Genomic DNA, 16045 nt, shown 5'->3' with positions numbered 1-16045 from the left:
TCTCCAAATTCCTTCAACCTGCTTTTCATCCAGCCCAAGCATCAGAAATGCAAAGTTTACAAATCATTAATGGTGACCGCAGCTTGGTATCCACCCTCGTCCTCCTTCCACCTTTCTGTAGTGTTTAATACAGTTGACTACTTGCTCTTCCATCAGCTCTCTTCTGTGCTCCACCTCCTTTGCAATGCTTTATCTTGATCCCTCCTACCAATTCCAGTGTAGCCAGCATATTTCCTGCAAAGACTTTGTCTTCCAACCTCTGCACAGCGCTCCCTTCCTTTTGTCTTCATGCTGCCTCTTGGTGACATCATTCGTAGCAATCGGGTCAGATTTCATATATCGATTGGCGGCACCAAACTCTACCTCTCTGCCAAAATACATAATAATTGAACCACCAAAATTCTGTCCCACTGCTTAGCTGGCATCAACAACAACAACTTACATTTATACAGCACCTTTAACATAATTAAACATACCATGGTGCTTCACAGGAGCATTATAAAACAAAGCATGACACCGAGCCACATAAGGAGATATTAGGTCAGAAGAGCATAAACTTAGTCAAAGAGGTGGATTTAAGGATTATCTTAAAGGAGGAAGGTGAGGTGTAGGGAAGGTATACCAGAGCTTGCAGCCTAGGCAGCTGAACACATGGCCACCAACAGTGGAGCAATTAGAAGTGGGGATGCACAAGAGGCCAGAATTAGAGGAGTGTGGATATCTCAGAGGGTTGTACGGCTGGAGGAAATTACAGAGATCGGGAGAGGCAAGGCCATGGAGGGATTTGAAAACAGGATGTTGCTTGATTGGAAGCCAGTGTAGATCAGCAAGCACAGGGGCGATAGCTCACTTAAGATCCATTTCCCTAAGACACAGGCAACAGAGTTTTGGATGACCTCAAGTTTAATGGTGGGAGACCAGCTGGGAGAACGTTGGAATAGTTGAGTCTAGAGGTAACAAAGTTATGAATGAGGGTCTCAGCAGCAGATGAGCTGAGGTAAGAGCAAAGTCAGGTAATGTTGCAGTGGTGGAAATAGGCAGATTTAGTGATGGCATGAAATTTTGGTCAGAAGCTCATTTTGGGATCAAATGTGACACTAAAGTGTTAATCACGATAAGTGCTTGTTGTGGAGGAATGAGTCAAAGCTAGTCTTTTACCTCAAGCTGGTTTATATTCTCAAGACAGCTCTTCAGTGTAGCAGACTCTTCCAGTCCCTTCCACACTGGAGTGCTACAGCTGTACCTATTTATAGGTGAATCAATGCTCATCACTTGTTTTAACAAGCAGTTGTCTTAACAATGCAATCACTATACAATGTAATTGCCAACTAACAAGAAGACTGTTATTGGACCTTGACAATGTAATTACTAATACATTGACACAAGATTGTGACAGACTGACATAATCTCAGACTGTTACCCACGCGAGGGATGGAATTGGTAGCTAAGGAATGTAGTTTGGAGCAGGGCTTGAAAACAATGGCTTTAGTCTTCCTAATATTAAATTGGAGGAAATTTCTGCTCATCCTCTCCACTGGGTGTTGGATAAACATTTATCTCTGGTCTCCCGGCCAATATTTATTACATTGCTGTTTGTGGGAGCTTGCTGTATGCAAATTGGTTGCTGCGTTTCCTACATTACAAAAGTGGCTACACTTCAAAAGTACTTTGGTGTCTGTAAAGTGCTTTGATATGCCAGGTGGTTGTGAAAAGCACTATACAAACATTTGTCTTTCATTCTTTCTTTACTTAACTGCTTGTAAGGAAATCTTGCGACTAGAATACCAATGGCAAGAGTTTTAGTTTTAGCTACAATAACAAGCAATTGTAGACTGCAAGCTAAAGCCATACTTAAAACAATTGCCTTGATTTTCACTAGAATACTCTGGGCCAACCTTAATGTTCTAAATTGACAGAGTTCAGCCAATTTTTTGATGCTCAAGACAGGAATTTGCTGCTTAAAATTTGAATGAGCAGACTTTTGAATCGAGAGTAAAGTGTCCTTTTTGATAAGGAGAATAAAAGAGTGTGAACTGAGTTTGTGGGGTAGAGTTTGTGGTATTAAGTGTAATCTCTGAAGGCTAGGGAAAGGGAAACTCAGCCAGGGTTCATGATCTTGATTCCTTCGTGGTGATACTTGCTGGAAAGTGAAGTGGGGACTTGGATATGGTGTAACCTGTTTGCGCTCGCTGCCACTAAGCAACCTGTTCACACTTGCTCACGTGTGAAGAATCGCTGAGAATATCCAAGTTCAGCTAACAGAGGGCTAACTGTTGCATAAGAGTTTGTCTTATTGGGAGTCATGCCTTTAGTAGTGGAGGGAGGGGATGCTGGAGTGGAGGGCGTTAAGGAAAGGGGGCAATGATTTTTTTTTTTTTTGTAAAAATATACTTTATTCATAAAATATCTTCAATCACATTCCAAACCATTTCAAAAACAACATTACAAGGGTACAATCCAGGTTACACTTTTACAAGATGTATCACCAGGTGCATCAGTGCAAACAATATTACAATCATTTACAGCCTTTCATTTTGATCTGTACAGCCCGAGGGGCTCTAAACAGTTCCCAGTCTCTCGGTGCGCTGTGGTAGAAAGGTCTTAGACAGCGACCCTTCCCCATTGCGCCTTTGCGGCAGCTGCCCCAAGCTTTAGTGTAAAGGGGGCAATGATAGCTTAAGTGATTATATGCATCAAAGCCTGGAGTTTTCTTCTTGGGCTCACCCAGAAATTATGCCTGAATCTGAACCCATTTTACTGATGCTAACTTGCACCCTAGTACCCTTCCAAACTCATTAGAATACAATCAAACATAATCTGGGTGTAAACAATCTGGGTCTGAACAAATGGCAAACCCACACCAGTCTATTTCTTCTTTGGGTCTTAAAATTAAAAGTTTCAACTCATGTTGTCATTAATGCACATCAGGTACAGCATGTTTAGAAACCTGCCATTAGGAAATCTTTCCAGATTTCAATTTTACTTACATTTTGCCCTACAAATCCATCCAAAGGAACCGATGAGGATAATCTTTTTTTAAAAACACTCAAATTACAATTAAAACGCTAGAAAAATTGATCTGTTTGAAAATCTAGTCATAATGTTGAGCGATCTCTCTCCTGAACCAGTGCAATTCAGAGTCAGACCAGTTTTGCAGCCAGAGTTTTCTTTGAAAAGAGGATTTGATGGATGTCTGTAAAAGGCAAAAAAAGGTCACTTGGTGCTATTGTAGTTATGCCTAGAATTCTGCCATCTTTTAAGCCATGTGATTGGTTTGCACTTTTAGAAGTGTATTTGCATGTGAGTGCAGAAGAAACTCTTGGCCCAGTGGCTTTTGTGTGTACTTGATGCAAGAAAGCGCATCTGTTTCATGGCAACAACCTTTTGTAGTGAATATTGGCATCACTGTGTTGGCCAATGAGTTGGAGGTGGGTGGGACTAGAGATTCTCCGAATTTGTGGCTAAAATATGGCAAACCGAGACTCCTGAGCATAACAGAATTATTTGGCAAAATGCAGATTGGAGAATAGTTACATAATACAAATTATGTGCGAAAAATCAAGCCCAGTCATTTCCAGCAGGCGTGACTGACAAAGAAGCACTCAATCATCTCCATTCTGAGTCACTATATGTAACCTTTCTTTCTTTCATTATCTAAGACTTGTGTTCATTCCGACAGGAGCTGCGTGACCGAAATGATGAGCTACAATCTGAAATGCAGGTGCTCCGCTCACAGCTGCACCACAGGAAACATCGCCATGCGGGTAATAAGAATTCCATTTGTATAGGTGCTGATGGCAGTGTCATCAAGTGTGAGTCTGCTCCTGGTAAGTGACAGCAGGTCTACCATCCCCTAGCCCCCTGATCCTCCCTCCCTCACACAGTATTACATAAGGTTATTGGGCAGGAGAATAATATGTGTGATACAAAATCTTATGAGTCAATATTCAGGTTGAGAATGGATTTGGGGGAGTTGTAGCCCAGAGTACTGTTTTATTGCTCAAGAGGTAATTATTGGAAAGGAAAAGATGTAAAGAAAGAACTTACATTTCTATAGTGCCTTGCACAGCCTCAGGAACTCCTAAAGTGCTTTACAGCCAATGAAGGGGAGTCACTGCTTAATTGTAGGGGAACACAGCAGCCAGGTCCCCCAAACAGCAGTGAGACAAATCACCTAATAATTTGTTTATAGTGATTAAAGAATCATAGAATGGTTACAGCACAGAAGTCCATTCAGCCCATTGTGTCTGTGCCAGCTTTCTGCAAGACCAGCTCACCTAGTTCCACTTTTTTTTCCAATGGGAACAGTTTCTCTCTGCTCTGTCCAGGCCCCTAATAATCTGAACACATCTATTAAGTCTGGCTGTTGAGAGCTAAATATTGGCTAGGATACTGGGGAGAACTACCCCTGCCTTTCTTCGAAATAGTCACAGAATCACAGAATATCACAGTGCAGAAGGGGCCCTTCGGCCCATCGAGTCCCTTTGCATCTTTTATTCCCATTTGCAGAAGGGTCAAGAACCAGAAGACACTGATTTAAGGTGAATGGCAAAAGAACCAAAGGCAAGATGAGGATAATCATTTTTACACAGCGAGTGGTTAGGATCTGGAATGCACTGTCTGAGAGTGTGGTGGAGGAAGATTCAATCCTGGCTTTCAAAAGGGAATTGGATAATTAACTGAAGAGAAAGCATCTACAGGGCTACGGGGGAAAAAACAGGGGAGTGGGACTACCTCAGTTACTCCTGCAGGGAGGAAGCACGAGCACAATGGGCTGAATGGCCTTCTGTGCTGTAACCTTTCTCTTTTTACATTCGCCTGAGAAGGTAGACAGGGCCTTTCTTTAGCTTCTCATCTGAAAGAAGGGACCTCTGGTAGAGCAGCACTTCCCATAACTGTACCGGAGTGTGGTAATACAAATTGTATGTGGTTATTATGATTATGTCTGTGGAATGAAATTTGAACCCACAACCCTCTGACTGAAGAGGCAAGAGTGCTGTCACTGAGGCAACTATGTAGAATCATAGCACATCTGTCAATATATAAAATGAAATAAATTTAGTGAAATTTTAAAAATATTTTCCAAAGTTTTTTTAAAGTTTATTTTTGCTGAGGAAATAATTCATTTCAAATACAACTAGCAAGCAGCAAAATCATAGGTGGTGTTCCTTAATGTTTGAAATGATGCCTTAAGTGTAGTCTGACTAAGGTTCTATATAAGTTGAACATTACTTCTTTGCTTGTCCATTCTATTCCTCTAGGAATGAACTGCAATGCTCTGCTTGCAAAACTTTGAACTTCATTACTATTTTTTTGAACAGATAAGGTTTCCCCCGAAGGTGAATGTGCCAACGTGAGCATCAAAACCGAGATAGCAATGGAGCAATTGAGAAAGCAGCATCTACAGGAAGTGCAAGACCTTAAGATACAACTGGAAACAAAGGCAAGAGTCTTCTGCCTCTTTTTATACCTATTTATTTCTCCCTTTCCCTAGTAAAGTTATTGTGCATTATCTTTAGCTTCATGACAAGTTCCAGATCATCTTTTATATCCACCCGAGAGAGCAGGAAAAGCCTCGAACTTAACCCACAACTTACTCCTGCAACTGAAAACAGCAATATCGAGGGTTGATGGGAAAGCTTCTAGGAAAAAAACTTCTTATACTCCGAGTTAACAGAAAAATTGCAATACTTAGACATTAGTTACTTTAATCTAATTCCACTGCAGTGTTTAGCAAACTGCACTTGCTCTTCATGTTTTAAAGTGCAGCACTGCTGAAGTACAAGGTGGAATAATGTTGCTGTTATTTTGCAGGTAAATTATTACGAGAGAGAAATTGAACTGATGAAGAGGAACTTTGAGAAAGAGAGGAAATACGTTGAACAAAGCTTTAAGATTGAGATCAGCGAGCTGGAGGATCAGCGGATGACCAGGGACCAGGAGATGGAGAGACTTCAAGGTGTAGTGAACGAGCTCTGTGTTCAACAGCAACAAGCAGAAACCAGGCAGGAGGAGGCAATCACTGATCTGCTAAGGAAACATGAAACGGTCAAGGTGAACCTGCAAGAAGAGCTGAGGAAAGAGCAGTCGGAGAATTTGAAATACAAAATGGAGGAGCTTAAGAAGGACGGAGAGTTGACTAAAATGTTTGAGGCATGGGCTAAAACAAAGTTGGCATTACAAATGCAGGAACTGGAAAAGAGGTTTGAGTGGGAGAAGACAGAGCAGCAACAGGCCTTTGCCAAGGAGAAATCTGAATTGGAGCAGCAGTTATCAAAGGAGAAGCTTCAATTGGAGAAAGAACTGAAACTTCAACATCAGAAGGAGTTGCAGCAACTGAGGTAGGTTATGCTGTGCAGTGTTGCTTACAATAGTCACAGGGGCATCACGGGGTGGAAATAGGAACTGGGGTTTAAGATACAAATCTTGGGTAGGTGTCACCTGTACCTCAGTTGGTAAAGCTTTCGTGTCTGAGTCAGTATCTCCCAAACTTCTAGAAGATCAAGGTGCATGGGAACACCATCACCTCCAACCTCTGTTCCCAAGTCACATAACATGCCGACTTGTTATATCATCAAACCTTCATTTTCGCTGGGGCAAAATCCTGAAACTCCCTACCTAACAGCAGTGTTGGAACAGATAACATAAGAAATAGGAGCAGGAGTAGGCCACTCCGCCCTTTGAGCCTGTTCCACCATTCAATTAGATCATGGCTGACCACTTACCTCAGCTACACCTGTCTGCACTATCCCCATATCCCTTGATCTGTTACTATCCAAAAACCTATCACTCTCTCTCTCTTGAGTATGCTCAATGACTGAGCATCCACAGCTCTCTGGGTAAAGAATTCCAAAGATTTACAGCACCTCGAGTGAAGAAATTTCTCCTCATCTCTGTTCTAAATGGCTGATCTCTGTATTCTGTGACTCCTAGTTCTAAAGTCCCCAGCCAGGAGAAACATCCTATACCTATGCCATACAGACTACAGCAGTTCAAGAAAGCCCAGCACCACCTCTTGAGGAATGGGCAATAAACGCTGGCCTCACTGTTAACAACCATGCCCCAAGAATGAATAAAATAAATGATCTGCATGGTTGCTAACAATTGGCCACCCAGAAGTTATTTTTTTCATTGTTCTCCCCTCCACTGTCTGAAGCGCCCTGTCTGCCCTCTCGGGTAGACCCAAAAGATCCTACACTACCATTATGAAAAAATAGAGCCTATCTCTTTGGTATCCTGGCCATTATTTATCCTTCAACCAACACCTAATATAGATTATCTGGTCATTAACACATTGCTGTTTGTGGGACCTTGCTGTGCAAAAGCTAGCTGCTGCATTTCTTATATTACATCAGTGATTTACATTACACGAGTACTTAATTGGCAGTAATGCACTTTAGGATGTTCTTAGGTTGTGAAAGGTGCTATGTAAATGCAAATCTTTTCTAAGTATCAAGGTCATGTGGGGGTATTGGGAGACAGGGGTGATTGGATATGGTTAATCTGAACCTGTATCTTACTGGTCCATGGCCATAAGTGTTAGAGGGCACATGATGAGTTACTGCTCTGCTTGTAAAAGCTTTATTTCCAATCCCTTTGGGAGATTATGAAATAATTGTTTTAAGGATTGTTTCAAGTGGTTTAATGAAAAGTATTTAAATATCTTTAGGAAGGCAACACGAGATGAATCTAACCTGAGGTTATCACTTTTGGAAGTCGACCATGTTGCATTAATCCAAAAGTATCAGTCTGAGAAAACAGAGCTGATCCAGAGTTACGACTTGAAAATTGAGGAGTTGTTGAGACAGCAGAGTCGAGAGAAAAGTCAGTGGGAATCTCAAGTTCAGGCAATTTGCAATGAGGCCAAGAAAGAGAAGCTAAACCTGCAGGAAAAAATGCAGGAGGAACAAGCTGAGATCTGTAGAACATTTGCAATAGAGAGGGAAGAAATGGAAACCAAGTACAAAGAGCAAATACACAATCTTGGCTCTGAGATCAAGAGTTTAAAGGCTCAGATTCAAGAGCTAAGAAGTGCGATCAATGCAGGTGATCTAACCCATCGGGATGAAAAGCTCCCCGGGGACAACTCATGCCTTTGCCGAGGCATCCATGCCCATCCCTCAACCAGTGAAGAGTTTTCTACACTGATGAAGAAAAAAGAAGAGGAGATATTGGGCCTACAACAGCAGAGAGATGAGATGGAAATAAAACTGAGGCAAGTAATGGATGAGTCTGAGAGAAAAGAGCAGGTGCTTGAAAATGAGACAAGGAAGCTGCGGAGGTTAGTAGCTAAACTGGAAACAGGGACTAAAGCTGAGAAGAAATACAGGTTTGTCATAATAATTATCTTCGAATCACTAATGACCACATTACTACTGCTACTAATCACAAGAATTGCATCCTATTTCCTGAATTGACAGCTAACCTTCCATTAATCAAAATCAAGCATGCAAAACTTGTTTTCTTTTTGTCAACGATTAAACTGAATTCTTCATCTTTGGGCAATGCAACTGATCAAGAATGAAATTTCTGCAATATCGCGAGGTTTGTCTTTTCTGTGCGATTGTGCTTTGCTGAATCTAATTTGCAAATTTCCATTTAGACACTTCCCACCTTTTCTAGCTGTACGCCGGACCTATTGATCTATGTCCACTGCTCTTGCTGTAGACGAGCAGGGGAGGAGGTTAATTGTACTGTGATCGGAATCCCTGCCTGTAAAGAGCAAGCTGCTCAGATTCCAAGATGAAAATGCACCTCAAAGACAATGTGTTATCGAATTTGAAGGAACTCTTGCTTGAATGTTGAGAATTTTGGACGCACTCCTGTGTCAGCTGCTCCAGCCCATGAGAAGCATCTACCAACCACTATTTGGAACTTATTGAAGCCTCAGTTATTTTCTGGCTCTTTGCAATGTCTGATCAGCCTTATGATGGGTCTCAGTGGGTTGAAATTGACATTAGTAAAGGTGTGGATTAATGCATTGATATTTGTTATTTTAAAGAAGGCATAAACCTAGTAACACAAGTAGGTAAAGCATGGAATCGTATAATCCTACAGCACAGCAAGAAGCTATTTGTGCCCATACCAGCTCTTTGAAAAAGCTATTTGATTGGTCTGAGTCCCCTTGCCCTGCATTTTTGTTTCCTTTTCAAGTATATATTCAATTCCCTTTTGCAAGTTACTGTTAATTTTCTTCCCCTGTGCTTTCAGGCAGTTGATTCCAGATCATCATAACTCAGTCTTGAAAAAAGAATCTTTGTCACCTCTCTAACACACCTATGATTTCAGCCAAATGGTGCTGGAATTATCAAGTTTTAACTGCATTTGTGGAACTCCTGTGTTAATCTTGGTGATGGGATAAATGTACTAAAAGCATGGAAAATACTTCTGCATGTCTGACATGATCATTACGTGCTTCATTTATTTGTAATCTTTGCATTCTGCACCATCTTGTGATGATTTTATGTTGGGGCAGATAGAAATGATTGCAACGTAAAGGCCAACGTTTAGTTACTCCTTAAAAATTTTGTACCTGGAGCACTTCCTAAAATTCTCTAGAGAATAGCTGTAGCTATTTGACAAGAATAATATATTCCTTAGATATGAGTCTGAAATGCTTTCTGAAGAAAACGCTTCCTTGAAAAGAAAAATGGCAAAGTTTCATCAGGAGTTCCAGGATCTGGAAGGCAAAGTTAATGAACAAAGGTAAGTTAGGTGGTACTTTAGAAGTTTTACAAAATGCTTTTTGAAAATTGCTTTTTGTGACTGGACTCCCTTAAAAAAAAACATTTGTGTTGTACAGAAAACAAGTGGAACAGTTGAAAAATGATAGAGAATGCAGACAGAGGGAATTCGAGGAACTTCAGAAATGGGTAAGGATTTGAACTTGGGTGGGTAGGTTAGGAATGTTGTTTTGGGCTAGATCAAAGTTTGGTTTCATGCAAGTGATTTGGTAATAAAAGGTTGTCTTTAATTGAATGAATATGGCTTGGCTAACCTAATGGGTTGCTTTGACTGAATGAGACAATTTGACTGGCATTAAGTTACAGCTCTGATCTTTTGCCTATTAGGGTGTAGTTTTAAATCCAGCGCATTTTGAGAAATTGAAAATCTCTTTTTATCATCTGTAAGGAAATGAAATGTGGTGGGCCAGACTCATCTGTTCCTACTGGGTAATTTTCATTGCCATGTTCAAATCCCTCCACGCTCACCTCCTTTGCTGTGCTGGCATGTGGCATACAGTTGCAAGTGAATGGCCCTGGGAGTCCTCAACATTGACTCTGGACCTCTTGGCATCTATACAAACATGGGCAAGGAAATTACCTGCTCATTAACACCTACCACCTTCCCTAAACTGATGGATCAGTACGCCTCCACATTAAACACCACTTGGAAGAGGTGCTGGAGGTAGCAAGGGCACAGAATATACTAATGGTGGGGGACTTCAGTGTCCATCACCAAGAATGGCTCCATAGCACCACTACTGCCTAAGCGGGTTGGGTCCTGAAGGACATTACTGCTGTACTGGGTCTGTGGCAGGTGGTAAGTGAACCAACAGTGAGGGAAAGTCTACATGACCTTGCCCTCAGCAATCTATATGTCCTAGATCCATCTGCCCATGACAGTATTGGTTGGAATGACCACCGTATAGTCCTTATGGAGACAAGGTCCCTTCTTCACACTGAGGACACCCTCTATCATGTTGTGTGGCATTGCCACTGTGCTAAATAGGATAGACCCAAAACAGATCTAGCAGCTCAAAATTAGGCATCCATGAGGCATAGCAGAATTGTATTCAACCACGATCTATATCTTCATTGACTGGCATTTCCAACACTCTACCATTACTATCAAGTCAGGGGATCAACCCTAGTTCAATGAGGAATGCAGGAGAGTATGCTAGAAGCAACGCTAGGCATACCTAAAACTGCGGAGCCAACCTGGTGAAGCTACAGCACAGGACTTGCTTGCATGCCAAACTGTGGAAGCAATGTGTAATCGACAGAGCTAAGTGACCCCACAACCAAAGGATCAGATCAAAGCTCTGAAGTCCTGCAATGTCCAGTTGTGAATGGCAGTAAACAATTAAACAACTAACCGGAGTGTGAGTTTTCATAATTATTTCCATCCTCAATGATGGGCGAACCCAGCACATCAATGTAAAGGTCAAGACTGATGCATTTGCAACTATCTTGAAGCACCAAATGGATGATTCATCTCGGCCTCCTCTTGAGGACCCCAGCATCACAGATACCAGTCTCCAGACAACTAATTCACTTCACATGATATCAAGAAACAGCTGAACGCACTCGATACAGCAAAGGCTATGGACTCTGACAACATCTTGGCTGTAGTACTGAAGACTAGTGTTGCAGAACTAGCTGTCAAGCTAGTTCCAACACCTACAAACTCTATCTGACAACTAGGAAAATTGCCCAGGTTATGTAATGTCTACAAAATGCAGGAAAAAGCCAATCCATCCAATTACTCTACTCTTGTCATCAGCAAAGTGGTGATAGGTGTCATTGACAGTGTTATCAAGTGGCACTTACTCAACAATAACCTCACCAATGCTCAGTTTAGGTTCTGCCAGGGCCATTCAGCTCCTGAACTCATTGCAGCCTTGATCCAAACATGAACAAAAAAGCTGAGTTCAAGGGATGAAGTGAGAGTGACTGACTGTCCTTGTCATCAAGACAGCATTTGACCGAGTATGGCATCAAAGAACCCTAGCAAAATTGAAGTTCATGGAAACCAGGGGGAAAACTTGCCACTGGTTGTAGTCATAAATAGCACAAAAGAAGATGGTTGTGATTTTGGGAGACGGATCATCTTAGGCCCAGGACATTGCTGCAGCAGTTCCTCAGGGTAGTGTCCTAGGCCCAACAATCTCAGCTGCTTCGTCAATGACCTTCCTTCCTTCATAAGTTCAGATGTAGGGATGTTTGCTGATGATTGCACAGTGGTCAATCCCATTCGTAACTCTTTAGTTTCTGAAGCTGTCTGTGCCTGCATACAGTAAGGTCTGAACAACATTCAGGCTTGGGCTGATAAGTGGCAAGTAACATTCGCGCCACACAAATTCAGGCAATAGCCATCATCAACAAGAGAGACTCTAACCATCTCCATTTGGCATTACCATTGCTAAATTCCCCCACCATCAATATCCATTGACCAAAGTTACCATTGACCAGAAACCTAACTGGCAAGCCATAGAAATACTGTGGTTACAAGAGTAGGCCAGAGGCTGGGAATTTTGCAGCGAGTAACTCACCTCTTGACTCTTCAAAGCCTGATCACCATCTACAAGGTTCATGTCAGGAGTGTGATGGAATGCTGTCCACTTGCCTGTATGAGAGCAGCTCCATCATTCAGTCCACTTGATTGGCATCCCATCCACCACCTTCCCTCCATCACCAGTGCACAATGGCTGCAGTGTGCACTCTCCATAAGATCCACTACAGCAACTCACCAAGGCTTCTTTGACAACACCTTCCAACCCATGACTTCTACAGCCTAGAAAAATAAGGGCAGCAGACGCATGGGCACACCACCACCTGCAAGTTCCTTTCCAAGCCCCACAGCCCCCTGATTTGGAGAGAAAGTGTTGCTCCTTCACTATTGCTGGATTAAAATTCTAGTATTCCCTCCCTAACAGCACTATGGAAGTATCTGCACTCCACAGACTGTACTGGCTCAAGAAAGCGACCCGCCCATCACCTTCGCGAGGGCAATTAGGGATGGACAATAAATGCTGGCCTAGTTGGCAAAACCCACATTCCATGAACAAATTTTAAAACAACCTTTAGTGATTGTGCCTTCATCTGTGTTGGCCCTAAGCTCTGGAATTCCCTCCCTAAACCTTTGCCTCTCCGGCTGTCTCTCTAAAACATCCCTTGAAATATTAGCTCCTTGTTTAACTAAAGCTGCAGGTCAGAATGGAGTTGGATACAACTGGGAAAAAGGTCACTGCACAAGGAACATTACTGTTGTACAGTAGAGTACTATAATAGCAGTACCATATTAGACTGGCTGTTGCGTTTAGTGGGCAGATCACACTGTCACCAAGTCGCCTGCTATAAACAGTGGGGACTACACTAATATTCAACAAACTGTACAATCAGTTTGGTTTACTTTAGCCATTTCTATAGGTTGAATGTTTTTGACTTGTAGCAGTTTTATACCAGTAGGAATTTGCTATTCTCATCTAGGTATTTAAATTAAAGAGAAGAAAGTGTGTGACTAATGTGATACCACCTTGATAAATATTGTCCTTTTGCATCCATCTTGCCTAGAACAAACAGTACATGGCTGAAATTGCCCAGCTCAATAGCAAGAATCTGCAGCTGGGCAATCAGAACTCCCAATTCAGTGCTAAGGTAGACGCTAATCAGAACAGCATTCGGTTGCTCAATACAAGACTAGCTGAACTTTCCCAGCAGAAGGATGAGGTAGTCAGTGTTACCAGACAACTGCAGGAGACCTCCAACAGATTGGAGAAGGAGCATTTCCAGCAGCAATCTGCGTGGGAAAGGGAGAAACAGCTCATGGAACAGGAACTGCAGGCAACTAAGGAAAAGGTATGGCATATTCCTTCATCATTTCTAATAGGTGCTTTGAGATGACAAGAAAGAACTTCTATTCATATAGAACTTTCACAATCTCAGGACTGTAAGCTGAGGTTTCTCTAAGGTGGGTGTAAGAGATTCTGTGGCACTGATGTGAAGAAGAACGGATGAGTTTACCTGGCCAGTATTTATCTCTCAGCCAATGTCACTAAAACATACTGCCTGGTCATTAGCCCATTGGTATTTAGGGGACCCTGCTGTGTGCAAATTGGCTGCTACCTTTCTCTACATTAGAAAATTAAATACGCTTCAAAAGTATTTACTTAGTGTAAAGTGTTTTGGAACATCCTGAAGTCATTAAAGGTGCTTTATAATAGCAGGTTCATCCTTTCTTTGTTACTTAAGTATGTTCCCTCTGAATTCTATTGGAATTTCTTCTGTTTCATTTTAGCCTTTACAATAGTTTTGCTGAAGAAAGATTCATGTCAAAGCTTTTTGTCTTGCACTCATCAGGATACTTGGCAAGAATACTAATATAAGGGGAAACCAACAACTTATAATGTATGTGAAGAGAATGTTGATTGGTTGGCAAGTGGACTCTGATTGGTAGAGGCATTGCCATGGAGAATGCACCAATGATGGTGACTGACAGTTAACTGCCAAGCATTGTTTAAAATTTAAAACAGGCAGCTTGACCTTGATGAGTCAAGGCATTGCCCTGAGGAATGAGTCAGCAAATGGCTGCCACTTATTTTGTTTAGCTGAAACAGGTGCAATGTATGTATGTGTTCTCTCAGTCTGCAAAGAACTAGGCCCTGTGTATTAATATATGTAGCTTCTAGTACGTGCAAATGTGCTACACTGGAAGCCCGAATGACTATCTTAAATTGGTTGTCAGCGTAATTCTTAGCACACTGAGGATTATTTAGCATGGCAACGCATCTACCAATCAGAGTCCACTTGCCAAGTATAAATTGTTGTTTTCCCCTCATATTGGTATTCTTGCGAAAAGTCCTGATGAGTGCAAGATGAAAAGTTTTGACATGTCTCTTTCAGTAATACTCAAGTTCTATACTACCAAATGACTACAATAGTTTTACTGTATGAATTGTTTTTACAATTCCTGGAACTGTTTCTGAGCTCCTCTGGTCCTTAGTGGCCTTGAGCACATTGAAGGTTACAGGTCTTACTTTCGCTCATGGTCATCTTATCTCTCTCCAACACTGAAACTAGTGTTACAACCAGCTGAGGACGGGTGCAAGGACTCTCCCCTTTCCTCTCACTCCTCTGTTGATAGTAATATGGTTTTTAAAAAAAATTATAAGGATAAATTTGCCAATTCAGTGTGTGTATTTAACTATTTGCATGCTGATTACAATGAGCTTAGTTCAACAGGCTACATTGAATTTAAAGGGGTAAGGGATTAGTTTTTATTGTGCTAAAAACCCACCCAGGTAAAGCTTTTAAAATACCAGAAAAGGTGTAAACAAGTCCCAACTGTTGCAAAACACACACACACACACACACACACGTAAAAATAAAAGTTACAGAGTAGAGGAGGTTAACTTTTGGCCAAATTAAGATTCAACAATAAAAGGCAAAGATATAAAGCGTTCACTGATTGAGCCCTTTGCTGTTGTTCGTGGCTGAGGCAATTCTTAAAATGGTAGTACTTGGTTTTTTTTTCCTGGAAACACTGCTTTGGAATTTGAAGTCATCTTTAGAATTCCTTTACAAAAACAAAAATACCTGGAAAAACTCAGCAGGTCTGGCAGCATCTGCGGAGAGGAACACAGTTAACGTTTTGAGTCTGTATGACTCTTCAACAGAACTAAGTAAAAATAGAACAGAGGTGAAATTTAAGCTGGTTTAAGGGAGGGTGGGGGGAGACAGGTAGAGCTGGATAGAGGGCCAGTGATCGGTGGAATTCCTTTAGAATTCCTTTGCCTGGTGTCCACAATCTTATATAAGCAGGTAGGGTTAATTTTAGTTGAAAGTGAGAGAGAGGCAAGGAGCTTTGCTGCATTTATATGTTCCTTCTCTAGATTGCCTCAAAGCCAGCAGGGTTTTACAATAAGACTTCCAAATATCAAAGAGTTTAGGTCATGTGGTGACTGGCCATTGATGGAAAACAATAGATAGTCTATTTATTTTAATGAAGGAGTTTCCACCTCTTATGGTCAAAACCATCTGCATACAATTGAGGCCGATGGTGGTTCTTAGCACCTCCCTTGTGCATAATCAGTTTTGTGAGTTCTCCTTTGTTACTTGGTAATTCTGGAGACAGAAAATCTGAAGCCTTATTCTCCTTGCTGTTTTGGGGTAAGTCCTGACAAGGGCAGGTGTGACGTTCCACGAGGATGTGGTGTAGTATGTTCATTGTAATTCACTTTTAGAAGCTTCCAGAAACTTGGTCAGCTTGCCATCTCAAACCTCAGGTGATCTTTGGCAACCATGTCTTAGTTTAAACAGCTGAA

General features: G+C 41.6%; 1 protein-coding gene across 1 annotated transcript in view; it reads left to right on the top strand.

The window, feature by feature from the left end:
* ninl (ninein-like) overlaps positions 1–16045 on the top strand; it is a 111917-nt gene that overhangs the window by 80867 nt on the left and 15005 nt on the right. Inside the window, exons 14-20 of the mRNA XM_078556642.1 lie at positions 3680–3827; positions 5322–5443; positions 5815–6341; positions 7670–8329; positions 9601–9705; positions 9803–9872; positions 13296–13580. Coding sequence (XP_078412768.1) covers positions 3680–3827; positions 5322–5443; positions 5815–6341; positions 7670–8329; positions 9601–9705; positions 9803–9872; positions 13296–13580 — 1917 coding nt within the window. The remainder of the gene's footprint in view (positions 1–3679; positions 3828–5321; positions 5444–5814; positions 6342–7669; positions 8330–9600; positions 9706–9802; positions 9873–13295; positions 13581–16045) is intronic.

This window comes from Cetorhinus maximus, chromosome 14, assembly GCF_964194155.1.
Source record: "Cetorhinus maximus chromosome 14, sCetMax3.hap1.1, whole genome shotgun sequence".
NCBI lineage: Eukaryota > Metazoa > Chordata > Chondrichthyes > Lamniformes > Cetorhinidae > Cetorhinus > Cetorhinus maximus.
Note: the sequence above shows the minus strand (reverse complement) of the source record. Positions and strands in the feature narration are given on the sequence as shown.